The sequence below is a fragment of the Lactuca virosa genome, chromosome 4 (genome assembly GCF_052849685.1).
Source record: "Lactuca virosa cultivar CGN04683 chromosome 4, Lactuca_virosa_CGN04683_v6, whole genome shotgun sequence".
Taxonomy (NCBI): domain Eukaryota; kingdom Viridiplantae; phylum Streptophyta; class Magnoliopsida; order Asterales; family Asteraceae; genus Lactuca; species Lactuca virosa.
The window spans coordinates 153,056,190-153,069,900 of record NC_136429.1 but is presented as its reverse complement, the minus strand read 5'-3'; the positions used below and the strand labels follow the sequence as shown (position 1 = coordinate 153,069,900).

Below are 13,711 nucleotides of genomic sequence, written 5' to 3'. Positions count from 1 at the left end.
GAATAATAGTTCATTTTGTTAGGATCTGATCCAATCATACTATACCGATCGTAACAACCTAAATATCATCACTTGTATTTTATTATATGTTTAAGTTAAAGATTTTTTAAGAAGATGCGTCAATAATTTTCTCTCTCACTATACTCTAAAGTCTATCTATACATAAATAACAAATAAGAAAGTCCACAGCGTCCCAGCGGCTAACATGCCTTTAATCTCGGCGTGAGCGTGACCGATCAACATCTCATCTCCACCTCACTCCTTTTCTGGTCAAAGCCGTCTTCTACTTCTATATAATTAAAACGCCTTAATAACTTTCACACTAACAAACAATCACAACTCGCCAATCGCCATGCCTATTGCTATTGATGACTCTTTTAAGCAACCAGGTTCTGTTCCATTCAAATGGGAGATTCGACCCGGTGTCCCCAAGCTCCACAACCACCACCAACCACCACCGTCAAACTCAAATCACCGCCCTTCATCCCTCAAGCCACCACCCTCCTCCTTGGTCTCCGCCTCCCCACGAACTCAATCCAGCCGATTCCATTTTGATAAGCCGCCACCACTCATGATTGGACGTCAACCCGAGGTTGTATCATTGGGTTGCTTTCAAACCTGGAAAGGAGGCCAAATTAGAAAAACCAACAAGCTCCATGCAGACACAGTCTACAAATCAGACATCGAGACCTTGTCTCAATGGTCTATGTCGACTCAGAACTCAAGATCGCCGTTTTACAACTCATCACCACCGTCTTCTTCCTTCTCGTCCTACCGATCATCACCGGTGATGATGGCAAGTGATGTGGAATGGGCTGGGTACGGTTTATTTTAAGTCGCAAGTAATTAATGTCCTTTATTTTAGTAGTAAGTACATGCATCTCAAAGAATATTGTATGGTATAAGTTATAACAGAACAATCATGTCGATTGATTAATTATTGTATAACTGTAATCAAGATTTTCTTCGAGTGTGGAAATAAATGTCTACTTCATGAGGGTATATATGATCGAGTAATGCTAAATCTTGCTAATAAGGTATTGATTTAAACGATGGTATTTTATGGAAAAACACAACACTTATCATATATCTTGATCGATCACAAAATAAATCCTATAGTAGCTAGAACGATATGATTTAAGTTGTGCATAGAGAGTATAGACATTAATTAATATTGTAACGTCATATTTTGACAATGGTGATTAAACTTTAAAATAAATAACTTTAGCTTCGAGACATTGACAGAAATATTTGCACCTCAATATGTATTTTAAGTCTTGAACTATGCTTATAATTGTCATACAAATACAATGATTTTTATGTTTCGATGTTTTCTTCTATCATCATTTCTGTAGATTTGTTGAGACTAAGGCCCATAGTTGCTGACTGAGAAATGTCTGTGAAATTCTGACTGAGTAAGAAACCATGTTGTTTGATTGTACATCTGATTGAATGTGTTGACTGATGCAAAATGAGCATTTTACCCTGATGCTCTATACGATGCTCTATACGTTTCTATGCAATAATAATAATAATAATAATAATAATAATAATAATAATAATAATCATAATAATAATTATTATAATAATAATAACTAGAAAAGATTCCCCGGCGTTGCCGGGGTCGGAAGGTATTGCTTTGTAAAGTAAAGTAGCATGTTGGTTGCTTTTTGTCCGTTAATGTGAGGGTAATTTGGTCTTTTCAGGTAGTAGGGACTGAATTTATCACCATGGGTAAACCATATGGACCATTTATGTAATTTTGGCGGCGGTGGTGGTGGTGGTGGTGGTGATGGCAGATGGTGGGTGGGTTTATGGTATTGGGATTTAAAACCAAAAAGAGAATGTTAAATCTGGTAAACCACAGGGACCAATCGTGTAATTTTGTCTAACAATAATAATAATAATGATGAGGGACCAGTTCTGCCAAAAGACTAAATACTAATAATATGGGTTGTTTGTGAACAATAATAATAATAATAATGAGGGACCATTTCTGCCAAAAGACTAAATATTAACAATATGGGTTGTTTGTGAACAAAAGCATAAAGATGAAGGTTCAATGTTGTAAGTTGGAGGAACAAAATTGACAAAAAAAAGGTGTCACTTTACTGTTAAAATCTTTCATAACTTTAATAATAATAATAATAATAATAATAATAATAATAATAATAATAATAATAATAATAATAATAATAATAATCAGTGTTATACAATATATAAAATGTTTGAGCAACTATAACAAAAGAAAGCTTCTAGTTTGGTGGTAAATATGTTGGTTTGTGAGTGTGAGGTGATGGGTTTGATTCCCATCACCCTCTTTTTCACTGTTGGATTTTTAAAGCCCATGGGTAGGGCTGTAAACGAACCGAACGAACACGAACGGGACTTGTTCATGTTCGTTCGTTTATGTTAGCCGAACAAATAAACGAACACGAACGAATAAACGAACGAATTTTCTTGTTCATGTTCGTTCGTTTAACAAATTACATTGTTCATGTTCGTTCGTTTATGTTCGTGAACATAAACAAACGAACATAAATGAACAAAGATAAAAAAAACATAATTGAAGATATATGAACATAAATAAATATATAATACACTAATGTAATCAAACACAATTAAGCATATGTGAACTTATATGAACGAACATAAACGAACAACATAAACGAACGTTCACGAACATAATTGAACGAACGAGACCATTGTTCATGTTCGTTTGTTTAACTAAACGAACGATAATTTGTGTTCATGTTCGTTCGTTTATTAAATAAACGAACATAAACGAACTTCCCGCCGAACGGTTCATGAACAGTTCGCTGAACGTTCAGTTCGTTTACAGCCCTACCCATGGATAAGTTTGGAAAGCCTTTCTCCATTTCTCAGTCAGCTAACTCCCGACCTCTTTCTCACTCAGATCTTGCTGACCGAGTCAGCCACCTAAATTTTGTTTATCAAACAACTTCAGCTGACCGAGTCATCCAAAAATGTCTGACCTGACTCGGTCAGACATATATCAAACAGGGCCTAAGAGCATCTTAGCCACCTCAATTTTTATATTTCAAAGACCAAAGACCTGCATATACTGTTATACATGCCCATAATTTTACAATAAACTAGTTACCAACTTTTTGTTGGTGACTTGTATCACTAATATTATTTAAGTGTAATGGGATTAATTTGTTGATCAATGTTGCATTGATAAATATTAAATAAGTTAGGATGATGTGGAATATACATTTGTTTAAGTTTATCTTGGTTGAAAATACACTGCTATTTCCTGAACTGAAGGGGGTCTAGGGGCAACCCCCCTCGAAGCGACGTCCAAGGGCCAGTGCCCCTGGCTGGTTTTGACTCTAATCCTAAACTCGGTTTTAAGGGCAGTTTAGTGACAGTTCTGTAATAGTTACAAAACTGTCATATTATAGTTTTGGTAGTTTTTGGACAAGGTGGTTATTTCTGTCTTATTGATCATATACGAATTCTGGTACACAAGAGCATGCATCTTCTTCATTATTTGTTATTGAATACTTAGTTTTATCCGATTAAAGATTTCGTGTGTACCACCGAAATGCTTTAATCTAAAAGTGTGTTTCACGACATTAAGTAATCCAAACATTCTAAATACCTTGATTTTCCAACACTTTTAGCTGATAGGAACGTCTAATTTATAATTTTGTTGATTATATTAATTCAATATAACATGAATATATTTATAGAATTTGTTTATATATTAATTTAATATTATTCAAAACTTTAATGTATTGTTTTTTCTTTTGCTATGAAATGAAAATGGTTTTTTGAAGAATTCTACCAAAAGAAACTCTTAAAAAAAGATTTCATACAATTTTTTAGAGGATTTCTTAGATGAATTTAAGGATTTCATAAATGACATCTGCAAAATCCTCAACTCCATCTAAACAATCCTCTGAAAAGTTGTAAAAATTTTTTAATTCATTTTTACGCATCAAAATTACAATATCAAGCTTACTGCAGAAATATCGAATCCTCAAAAGTTTTGATCTATTATTGATCCAATAAGAAATCCAACAATTTGAGTCAATTAGGTAGATGAATGCGTGGGTCGACCCATGAGCATATATAATTGTAATTTTTTGTTTAATTAGCGATGGTTGACCATGAAAGATGTCTACTTTAATCTCTCAGAATTTTTAGCGCTAAAAATTTTCAATTTTATCTTCTTGTTCCATCTAGGTGGAAATGAGCAGAAAAACAAGTTATATGCTAACATGGACTCCATATGTATAGTTTTTGGTGAGATAGATAAATAGATTAAACAATTAATGATATTCTTATGACCTAACTTTTTTATTACTACTATAAAAGCGGTGGACATCCCACCCCAAACTTGGATAAAAAGCTTAGTTCACATATAAAAAATAAGATTTTAAAGAGACAGTGCAAGAGTAAGTTTAAAAACTTGAAAATATATAATATAAAACCTAAGTATATCAAAACTGTACCTATAGGATATAATATAGATCGACCATGACGAGGACCATGATTATGATCTTATTAACTCTCATGTTTTATACAAATCTAAACGAAATTAGAGTTTTACTCAAAAGACAAATTGCTAGATCGAATGTGACGCTGCTGATTGGTGATTCCTTTACCCAAGGATGAACTAAAGCCAGTTGGCTTTCCACCATAAGGAGATGAAAGCTTTGGTGAAAGCCATTTCTTGACAACAACACCATTTATTCTGATTTTTCCAAATGACTCGTTTCCTATGTATGACATCCTTAGCCTTCTCAATAATGATGATATAGCTTGGGTAACTCTGTTCATCATCATCAACAACAACATAATTGAAATACGATAGATAAAAGACTTAAATGCAAGAAATACCAATGTACTTTCATATATTTCCTTATAATTTATAAATAGGATGTTGATATATATATATATATATATATATATATATATATATATATATATATATATATATATATATATATATATATATATATATATATATATATATGATTGTGTACTGACCTTCCTGAGACATTCATTGTTTTATCACCCATGGGAGCCTTAATTTGTGTCTTTACTATAGGCAACAAGATGCTTATGTTGGGCAATTTCACACCTGAAATACAAATCAATATCAAACCAAATGCTTATTATATAATAATAATAAAAGTAGGATGTCATTAATTACCAGCAGCTAGTCTATGCTTAAGACCCTTCAAGACTGTCAAGAAGTAAACCTGAGGAGTTTTCACAAAACCAAAAAGTATTATAAACAATGAAAATCAACCATTTGTTGTTCAAGAAATAGCAATGTAGTTTCGTCGGTTGCTATTTGTTGAATTTAGTTTGATTCATAATTAGGTTTACCTCAGCCATATATATTGGTAATTTTGTGACATCCACAACTATGGGGCTTTCTTTTAGAGATACACAAGGAACAATTCCTAGCGAAGCAGCTTCCTAAAATAATAAAAAAAAAAATGTATAAACGAAAGCAGAAGAGTAAAAGTAGAATGGTATAAATATAATAGCAAACCTCGAGAAGAGAAAAGGCACGGGGATCGTATTCACCGAAGCCATCAATGAGAGAGCAGAGATTTGAGGCTTTTGATGTATCATCAGCAATTACTCCCAGATTTTCAATCAGTCTGGTTTTTAAGGATGAATCTTGAGGAAGTCTTAAGCATCCCAAGACTTGTGATAATACTTCTATTGTTGGGATACTACCACCCTTAACTGTTTCTCTATATACCATCAACACTAATGTTGTCCTACAGAGCAAATCATAAATCATACCAAACCAGTTATCTCAATTTCTTTTCAACACAATTTATTACTTTGAATGTTTTTCTTAAGGCATAATAATACACATATAAAAAGGATCTAAAGTTATTATAGTTTTACAAGGGGTTTATACCATTCACTGTTTATCTGCAAGCGCCCTGAGTCAAGAGACAAAATCGGCTCACCAATCATACAAGCTTTCTCAAATCTCCGGTAGAATAATGCTTCAAGATCACACATTAAGGAAAATCAATTCAAATACACCAAAAAATGGTTTATCTGGATCACAACTTCATTTCTTTCTATTACAACATAGCACTATAAAAAATCTACCCAAATATGGTTTTTCTACTTTTAATTTATTTATTTTCCTTATAAAGACATTTTACTTTAAAGAGAGAAAGTTTCTTTGTATTTGGATATGATATTGCTAGAATCTGGTAGAATTTTCAAACTACACTTCATTTCTTTCTTTTGCAACATTGTATTTTGAAAAATCTACCCAATTATACCATTGTACTTTTGAGTTCTTTTCTTTAGCAAGACATTGAACTTTGAATAATCTACCTAATTATAGCAGTAAAATTACTTTTATTTGGAGGATATTGCTATAATTGGTTAGATTTTACAAAGCACCCTTCATTTCTTTCCATTACACCATTGACTGCATTGTACTTTGAATGATCTACCTGATTATACCCGTAGAAATTGCTTTGTATTTTGATGATACTGCTATAATTAAGTAGATTTTTCAAAGTACAATGTTCTAATATCAAACTAGTACGCTAGGATAAATAGATGGATTAAAGTAGATTGATATTTCATGCATTTAACCCATTGAAAAAATATTGCTCTTACCAATTAAACACTGGCACATTACAAGATTTGGGGAAATGCCATCTTTTTTTGATTGAGAAAGAAGCATAAGACCAACTTGTAGATCGTCCTTTCTGTATAATTCCCAAAACAAAAAAAAAATTACAATATTCAGTTAAACTGATTCATGAAAATTTATAGAGAGCTAAAAAGTATTCTTAAAGTTTTTTGCAATTACTTTTCACTTGCCACCAATAAAATGGAGTATGTGATGGAGTTTGGGCGTAAGCCTAACTTCTTCATTTCTGAAAGAATTTCCACAGCCTTAGGCAGTTCATCTCCATCACCTGCACCATCACATTTCACAAATCTATCAATGCATGCATCTATAATAAAATTATTTAGGATTAACTTGAAGAGCTAAATGCAATAAATAGCAACATAGTTTCATTTTGTTTTCATATTATAGCATCTCACTGAAAGTAGGATGCTATAACAAACAAGTCAATGAAAGTATGTTGCTATTTCTTGCATTGAACCCTAATCTGAATTAAGAAACAAGCATGGAAAGAATCCCAGTGGAAACTGGCAAAGCGAATTACACTTACACAAGGCAGTAATTAAGGCATTCATCATCGACACCACTGGTTTCATCCTCATGCTTTTGACATATTCATATAACTCCAATGCCTTTTTCCAGTTTTTTGCCTGGGTATATGAATTGGAAATTATTTCAAAACTGTTAGAATTAGCTCCATGGCATAAAAAAAAATAGAATTATTTTCAAAATTGAAGGATCAACAAGAATAAAAGACCAAAGAATTGATATGATAATTTTTTTTTTCTTTTTAGGACATTATACTTAGTAATATCTATAGCAGTGAAAATTGCTTTGTACTTGGATGACATTGCTACAATTGGGTAGATTTTTCAGAGTGCAATGTTGTAATAAACAAATTATTATATAATTGATACGATAAAACATACATTGCTACATGCTCCCATCAGTGAGCTATATGATACAATTCCCACATCTATTCCTCCCTTCTTGGCTTCTTGTAGAATTTCAAATGAAGCATCTAGCTTCCCAGCATGCCCTGCCACATCTATTAATGCACTAAAAAACATCTGCAAGAAAATTAAAAAAAAAAGAGCACTTGTCATTTATAAAAGAAAACATCCATAACCTTTTACTCAAAAGATATTAAATTGTATTGTCTCAGAGGACTAGTTTAATGATTGTTATGGGATCTTTAAATTAAGGAACTTGATACTTTCATACTATACAAACCTACCAAATATTTGAATTTTTTGATACTCAAGAGACAAAAGGCTAACAAAAATAAAATAATTTCAAAAACACTTACATAGAGAAAGGAAAAATCTCATTCTAACAACTTGGAAGGATAAATACCTCATCAGGGATGATCCCGTTTTTTGTCATATCGTTATAGACAGAGCATGCAAACTCCCAATCACCATGTCCACTGCAACTGTTGAGAGCAATGGTGTAAACTTCAGGAGTACCTTTGATGTTGAATTCTTTAATCATACCATATATCTCTCTCGCCCTTTCAACCTAAACAATTCCAATCTCCCATGTCAACTGGATTAAATCACTAACAGAAAATAAATGCAAGATATACAAAATAAGAGATTGAGGGGGCGTTTGATTCGCAGAATGTTTTTGCAATCTGTCAAAGGAATTGGAATATGAGGGAACCCTGATCTTTCATGCGTTTTATTGGTAGGAAATGGAATGGAATTCAATATAATTTTTAAATTTTCACTTGTAAATTTCTTAGGAATGGCGAAATCTTCATGTATTCTGACGGAATTGGAATTCAAGATTCCATTTTATGGGCGTGTTTGGTTGCCAAATGGATCAAACTCAATTCTGTTTGAATCCTTCAAATTCCATGTTTGATGGATTTCACCTTTCCTACTGAAAGGTGGAAAGAATTCAATTCCACTCTTCCTTTTTCTATTAAAAAACTAAAATACCCTCACTTTTATCGTTAACTTCCATTCCATTTCATGCCAACCAGACGCATGACAGTTTTAGATTCCAATTCCTTCGAATTCCAATCCACAGATTCCATTCCTTCCAAAAACATTCTATGAACCAAATGACCACTGAAGGAATTGAATTCCGTCCATTTGGAAACCAAACATGCCATGGAATGGAATCTCAAATTCAAATTCCATATCTTACCTGACCAGCATTGACACATGCTTTCATCAATGCTCCAATTGTGACATGATCTGGCTCTATTGGATGTGTCTCTGAATTCATTTCTGATAGTACATCAAATGCTCGATCTACTGCTCCTGATTCACCACATGCACTGATAAGCGCATTGAATACAACTCGGTCTGGTTTCACATTCTACTGCATGCATGTACAAATCAACTCTATAAGTACAATGCTATCATTAGCTACATTTCTTTAAACTACAACTCCTTGATATGAAAATGACTCTCCACCTACCTTTGACCTCATAATACCATATGCACCAAATGCCTTGGCAACTTGACCAGCTTTGGCACAACCATCAATAAGTGCACCATATGTGTGAACATTTGGCTCCACTCCCGAGTTTACCATTTCATGGAAAACCTGTAAAAGTACAACAAAACATGTGATAGAAACTAGGGTTAATGCAGGAAATAGTAATGTACTTTTTTCATTTATAGTACTATAGTTAGGAAGTTTTTTCAGCTTACAATGCCTTCATAAGAATAAAATTATAAGTACAATGTTGTAATAGAAAGAAATGAAAGTAGGATCCTATAACAAACAAATAAATGAAAGCATATTTTTGTTTCTTGCATTTAGCACTAAAGACTAGAATTGGAAAAGATAAGAAAACATACCTTAAACATTGTATCAACCTTTCTACTCTTAGCACAAGTTGAAATTAGAGTAGTGTAGAGTTTACAATCAGCTTTTAATCCAGCTTTTTGGACAAGTTGCAAAACCTCAAAAGCTCCTAAAATACAAGATATTATGAAAATATGAAGATAATGACTGTATTCCAATTCAATTTGTGTTGAATTAAAAACTCAACAAAATTATATAAAGACTATTACCATCTAAATCTTGAGAGTATGCACAAATAGACATAAGCATATTAAATGTGCTCAAAGTCGGATTTGGAATGAGATTAATAAAACGGAAAGCTTCCTTCACAGCTTTCTGGATTCTACACACGCGGAGAAACCCCATATGATAAACCTAAAACCATGAGCAAATTCATACAAAAGAATAAGCCTTTATCCAATGTTAAACTGGGTAGGCTAAAAATAAAAAGGGTTAAATGCTAGAATTAGCAACTCACTTTTTTATTCGTTTGTTATAGCATTCTACTCTAATTTCTTCCTATTATAATATTGTATTTGTAAAATCTACCCAATTACAGCAATGTCAACCAAATACAAAGCTATAATTACACAGATTTTATCAAAATACAATGTTTTGATAAGAAAGAAACTGAAAGTACAATGTTATACTTTGTAAAAATTTCAAAGTACAATGCCTTAATAAGGAAAAAAATTAAAAATTATGATGTTGTAATAGAAATAAACTGAAGTAGGATGCTTAAATACACAAATAAATGAAAGTATGTTGCTATTTCTTGCATTTAACCCACAATTTAAAAAATATGATGACCATCCAATTAAAGGTTAAAAAGAGGCACCCTTACATTATTCATGTCTAACAAACCTTTTCTTTCCAGATATTCAAGCTTCTCTAAGCAGTCAGTTAACCTACAACAAGAAACATAAATTTACATGAACCTTCACTCTAAATAAACTTTTTGATTGAGATAATGCCATGTCATGTCATGCATAACAAACGGAGCCTTATAGTACAAATTACAAACACATGAATGTTACCTGCCCTCTTTGAGAAATCGATGGTAAGCACGTAACTGCTGTGATGAATAATCTTGATTAGTTGCTTGCTTCTTAACTTGTGATACTGGGAACAAAATTTTCAAGTCATCTTTACTCAGCATAGCTTTTTCTTCTCCTTTCTTCCAGAAGTTTCTCCTTCCATTAGGAGTGCCATTTTCGTATTTTCCATTAGGCGACTTAGCCTCAAACTTTTCTGGAAAATAAATTTATTTCTCATGTCAAATAAGCCCAGAAACACAAACATAACTACTAAACATTTACATAACCAGCCTAAAATGTCAACCATTTCTAGAAATAACCTGCAGCATGAAGAAACTCCTTGGCAGAAAATCTTTCAGGATGAAATATGGAATTATTCGCTGATGAAGAAAAGAATTTATCCCCAAAAGAGGAAAGCCCAGGCATTGCTTTTGTACTACTGAGATTTTCCATGCCACTCATTGCATAATGATTTGTCTCATAGAAGGAGTGTAATCCATTGTGGGTGAACTTCTTATCTGGAAAGTTATACCTACTTGCATCACGTTCTTTAGTAAGCCCATGGGTTTTCTCTCCAATTACATTACCTCCTGCCACCATACTGTTTGAAGGAACAGAAGCAGCAATCAACTCAGTTTCCACCACTAGCTTAGGTAACTCAGAATCATGCTCACTTTCATGTTTCTCATCAAAACAAACATTTCTTTCTGTGGGTGGAATACACATTACATCACCTGATCCAAGAAGCATGCTGAGTGACTCTTGAGATGATAATTCCATCACGTTAGAAGGTTCCTCAAAAGTTGATTCCAACATACTGAAATCCTTTTTGAAAGATGATTGGACATCAGATGATACTGAAGATTCTAAAATGCTGGAAGCAGTTGTTCCATTGAATTGTGTCTCTGTTGGTTCATTAGTAAGATCATGGCTAATGTCTTTAACCTCCATAACTATATATTTGCTTCCCGCATCACATTTCTCACTTTCCAGAACAAGATTCGATGAATTTTGTTGATCATTAAAGGTGTGATTTACTGTACTTGAGCTTTGTTGGGAATCTGTATGATGAAGTGGTTTGGATTTCTGCAGAAAACGGGATAAGTATTAGAAGCTGGCTGCAGTAAACAGATTTTCTATGGTGTTTAAGGAAATTGGATTAAATGAAGAAAAACAAGATAAAAATACACCAACATTGACCTCCTCAAATAAAGGTAAATTGCATACTCCCTCACTTAAACACTTGATGTCCTCATCAGGCCTACAATTCTCACTCTCTTTCCATGTGGGATGGGTTGTTACATGAACTGTTCAAGTATATAGTGAATATATTTGTAGTTTTAAACTTATTTTTGAATAAAAAATGCATATAACCTGACCAATCTGATTATTTATTCTTATTGTTTTGCTTCTTTTGTTGTCTAGGCTTAAATATAGAAATAATAAATAATTTTGACGACAACATTGTTCCAAACAGAATAAAATCTAATGCATTCAATGTAGCTAGGTATTGTGGAACAAAGACCTAACTTTCATACAAAAAAAAGAGTTTGAGACATGTCCCAACCATATAAATTTCTGATTTCAACCTCACGTGTCTGTGTTGTGTATGGATCACTATAAGCAAGAAAAATAAGGTACCTTATCTCATTTCAACACATGGTGCAATTGCACATAGCATCCTGTTAGACAGATTTTTGAGTTGATAATTCCATGTTATGTGTTAGTTGTATATATTGTACTTATCTCTCAAGAAACTAACGAATTATACCAACTGAAACGACAGGGAGCTGTAATGCAATTTGAGCACTACAACACGCATAATACAAGAAGGAAATCAAATAATATGTTATAATTCTTTGGCTTCCTTCTCATAATCAATTAGCAATGAGATGAATTGCGGCTAGATCATATGTATGATACAAATTGATTTTAATTTTCCTAATGTTAAGCTAGCACTTCAAATGAAAAGGAGAGGGATCATAATTGACCAATTAATCGTAGTTAATTTAGCTGAATTACCTTATTGGATCTATCATCATGCTTTTTGTTGGAGTAATTGAAATAGTAGACGGTGAGAGCTGAAGCAGCGACAAAGGAGACGACAACAACAACAGTTTGCAGATCCAGAGCCGCAGATGTTCTGAAGATAAGCCTCCTCTTTGTTCTAATCGATGGACTATGAAAATGAACACCCAAGCCTAACCCAAGCCCTAGGCTGCAGCATTTTCTCCGGCGAGAAGGACGACGAAATTCAGGGCCAAATAATTCCGGGCGTAACGAGATGGTCGGAGAAATGCAAGAAGTGAAGGGAGACGATAATGGATGTTGATTGGGTTTTACAAAGAAGACGGAGCTCACATCCATCTGAGGAGGATTTGGATATGAGAGTTTTTGTGTTTGTGTTTGGATAGAGAAGAGAGTGAGTGACCAAGATATCAACGTTGGTTAATCCGGTGGCGTTGCTGACGTGTCATTGATTGGTGGTGGTTATTGTGGGAGCCGCGCGCAATCAATCAGTTATTATCTACACTGCCCCACCTTCCTTCGCTGTTTTCCTCAAAACGTTTTTGCCTTGGTTACTTGATGATAAACTTTTTTTTTTTTTTTTTTTTTTTTTTTTTTTTTTTTTTTTTTTATCTTGATAATATTATTCATTAGTGTTGTGATTTTTTTTAGTATTAAACCATTTATCATAAAATGTAGGAAAATTGAATAATCTGACTATTATTTGTGTTTATTTAAAAAAAATAACCACTTAAAAATTCGTTTTTGCAAAATAATCATCATTTCCGGAATGGCCCATTCCGGAGTTTTCGGATTGTGTACCTGGTCCGACCCATCAAAGACATTCCAGAATGCCTATTTTAGACTAATCCGACTTGTTTCGGATCTCAATTTACAAAACCGGGTCTAGAATTTATTCTGACACATTCCAGAAAAGTAACTACACTACAAACTTATCCCGACACATTTCGGCCACTACTACACATTTCAGAGTTAAGAACCAAAGAAGATATGAAACACGATCTTGATGATCTCGTCGTTTTACGAGTAAGTCCTAGCTCTTACACTTTGAGTAGTTTAATTTTAAGATTATTGTTTTTAGTAACTTAGTCTAGAATGCACAAAACACGTTCCAGACTTGCAATAGATGTTTACATTAGATTTAGGACAAACCCATAATTAGTTTACTTATTGGTATTTGAGT

General features: G+C 33.2%; 2 protein-coding genes across 2 annotated transcripts; one reads left to right on the top strand and one right to left on the bottom strand.

Annotated features, from left to right (window-relative positions):
• Positions 1-297: 297 nt before the first annotated feature.
• On the top strand, positions 298-1,002 carry LOC145168565 (uncharacterized). The gene has a single exon (XM_079087348.1). It carries the CDS (start codon positions 353-355, stop codon positions 833-835), a length of 483 nt encoding a protein of 160 aa, XP_078943474.1. The 5' UTR covers positions 298-352; the 3' UTR covers positions 836-1,002.
• Positions 1,003-4,432: 3,430 nt separating this feature from the next.
• MRL1 (Pentatricopeptide repeat (PPR) superfamily protein) lies at positions 4,433-12,933 on the bottom strand. The gene is made up of 19 exons (XM_079044466.1): positions 12,523-12,933; positions 10,821-11,586; positions 10,501-10,714; positions 10,308-10,371; positions 9,694-9,838; positions 9,478-9,593; positions 9,092-9,220; positions 8,816-8,989; positions 8,015-8,179; positions 7,588-7,728; positions 7,209-7,308; positions 6,839-6,947; positions 6,643-6,734; positions 5,918-6,008; positions 5,537-5,771; positions 5,368-5,460; positions 5,189-5,237; positions 5,023-5,116; positions 4,433-4,804 (listed from the first exon to the last, which is right to left on the bottom strand). The coding sequence occupies exons 1-19, from the start codon at positions 12,865-12,867 to the stop codon at positions 4,579-4,581; spliced, it is 3,348 nt and encodes a 1,115-aa protein (XP_078900592.1). The 5' UTR covers positions 12,868-12,933; the 3' UTR covers positions 4,433-4,578.
• Positions 12,934-13,711: the final 778 nt, after the last annotated feature.

Excerpts from the sequence above, each read along its gene's own strand:
- LOC145168565 (XM_079087348.1), top strand. The coding sequence starts at position 353 with ATGCCTATTGCTATTGATGACTCTTTTAAGCAACCAGGTTCTGTTCCA.
- MRL1 (XM_079044466.1), bottom strand. The coding sequence starts at position 12,867 with ATGGATGTGAGCTCCGTCTTCTTTGTAAAACCCAATCAACATCCATTA. Across the intron at positions 5,238-5,367 it reads TACCAATATATATGGCTGAG|GTTTACTTCTTGACAGTCTT; the intron begins GTAAACCTAATT and ends AAAACTCCTCAG. Across the intron at positions 5,117-5,188 it reads TAAGCATAGACTAGCTGCTG|GTGTGAAATTGCCCAACATA; the intron begins GTAATTAATGAC and ends TTTGTATTTCAG.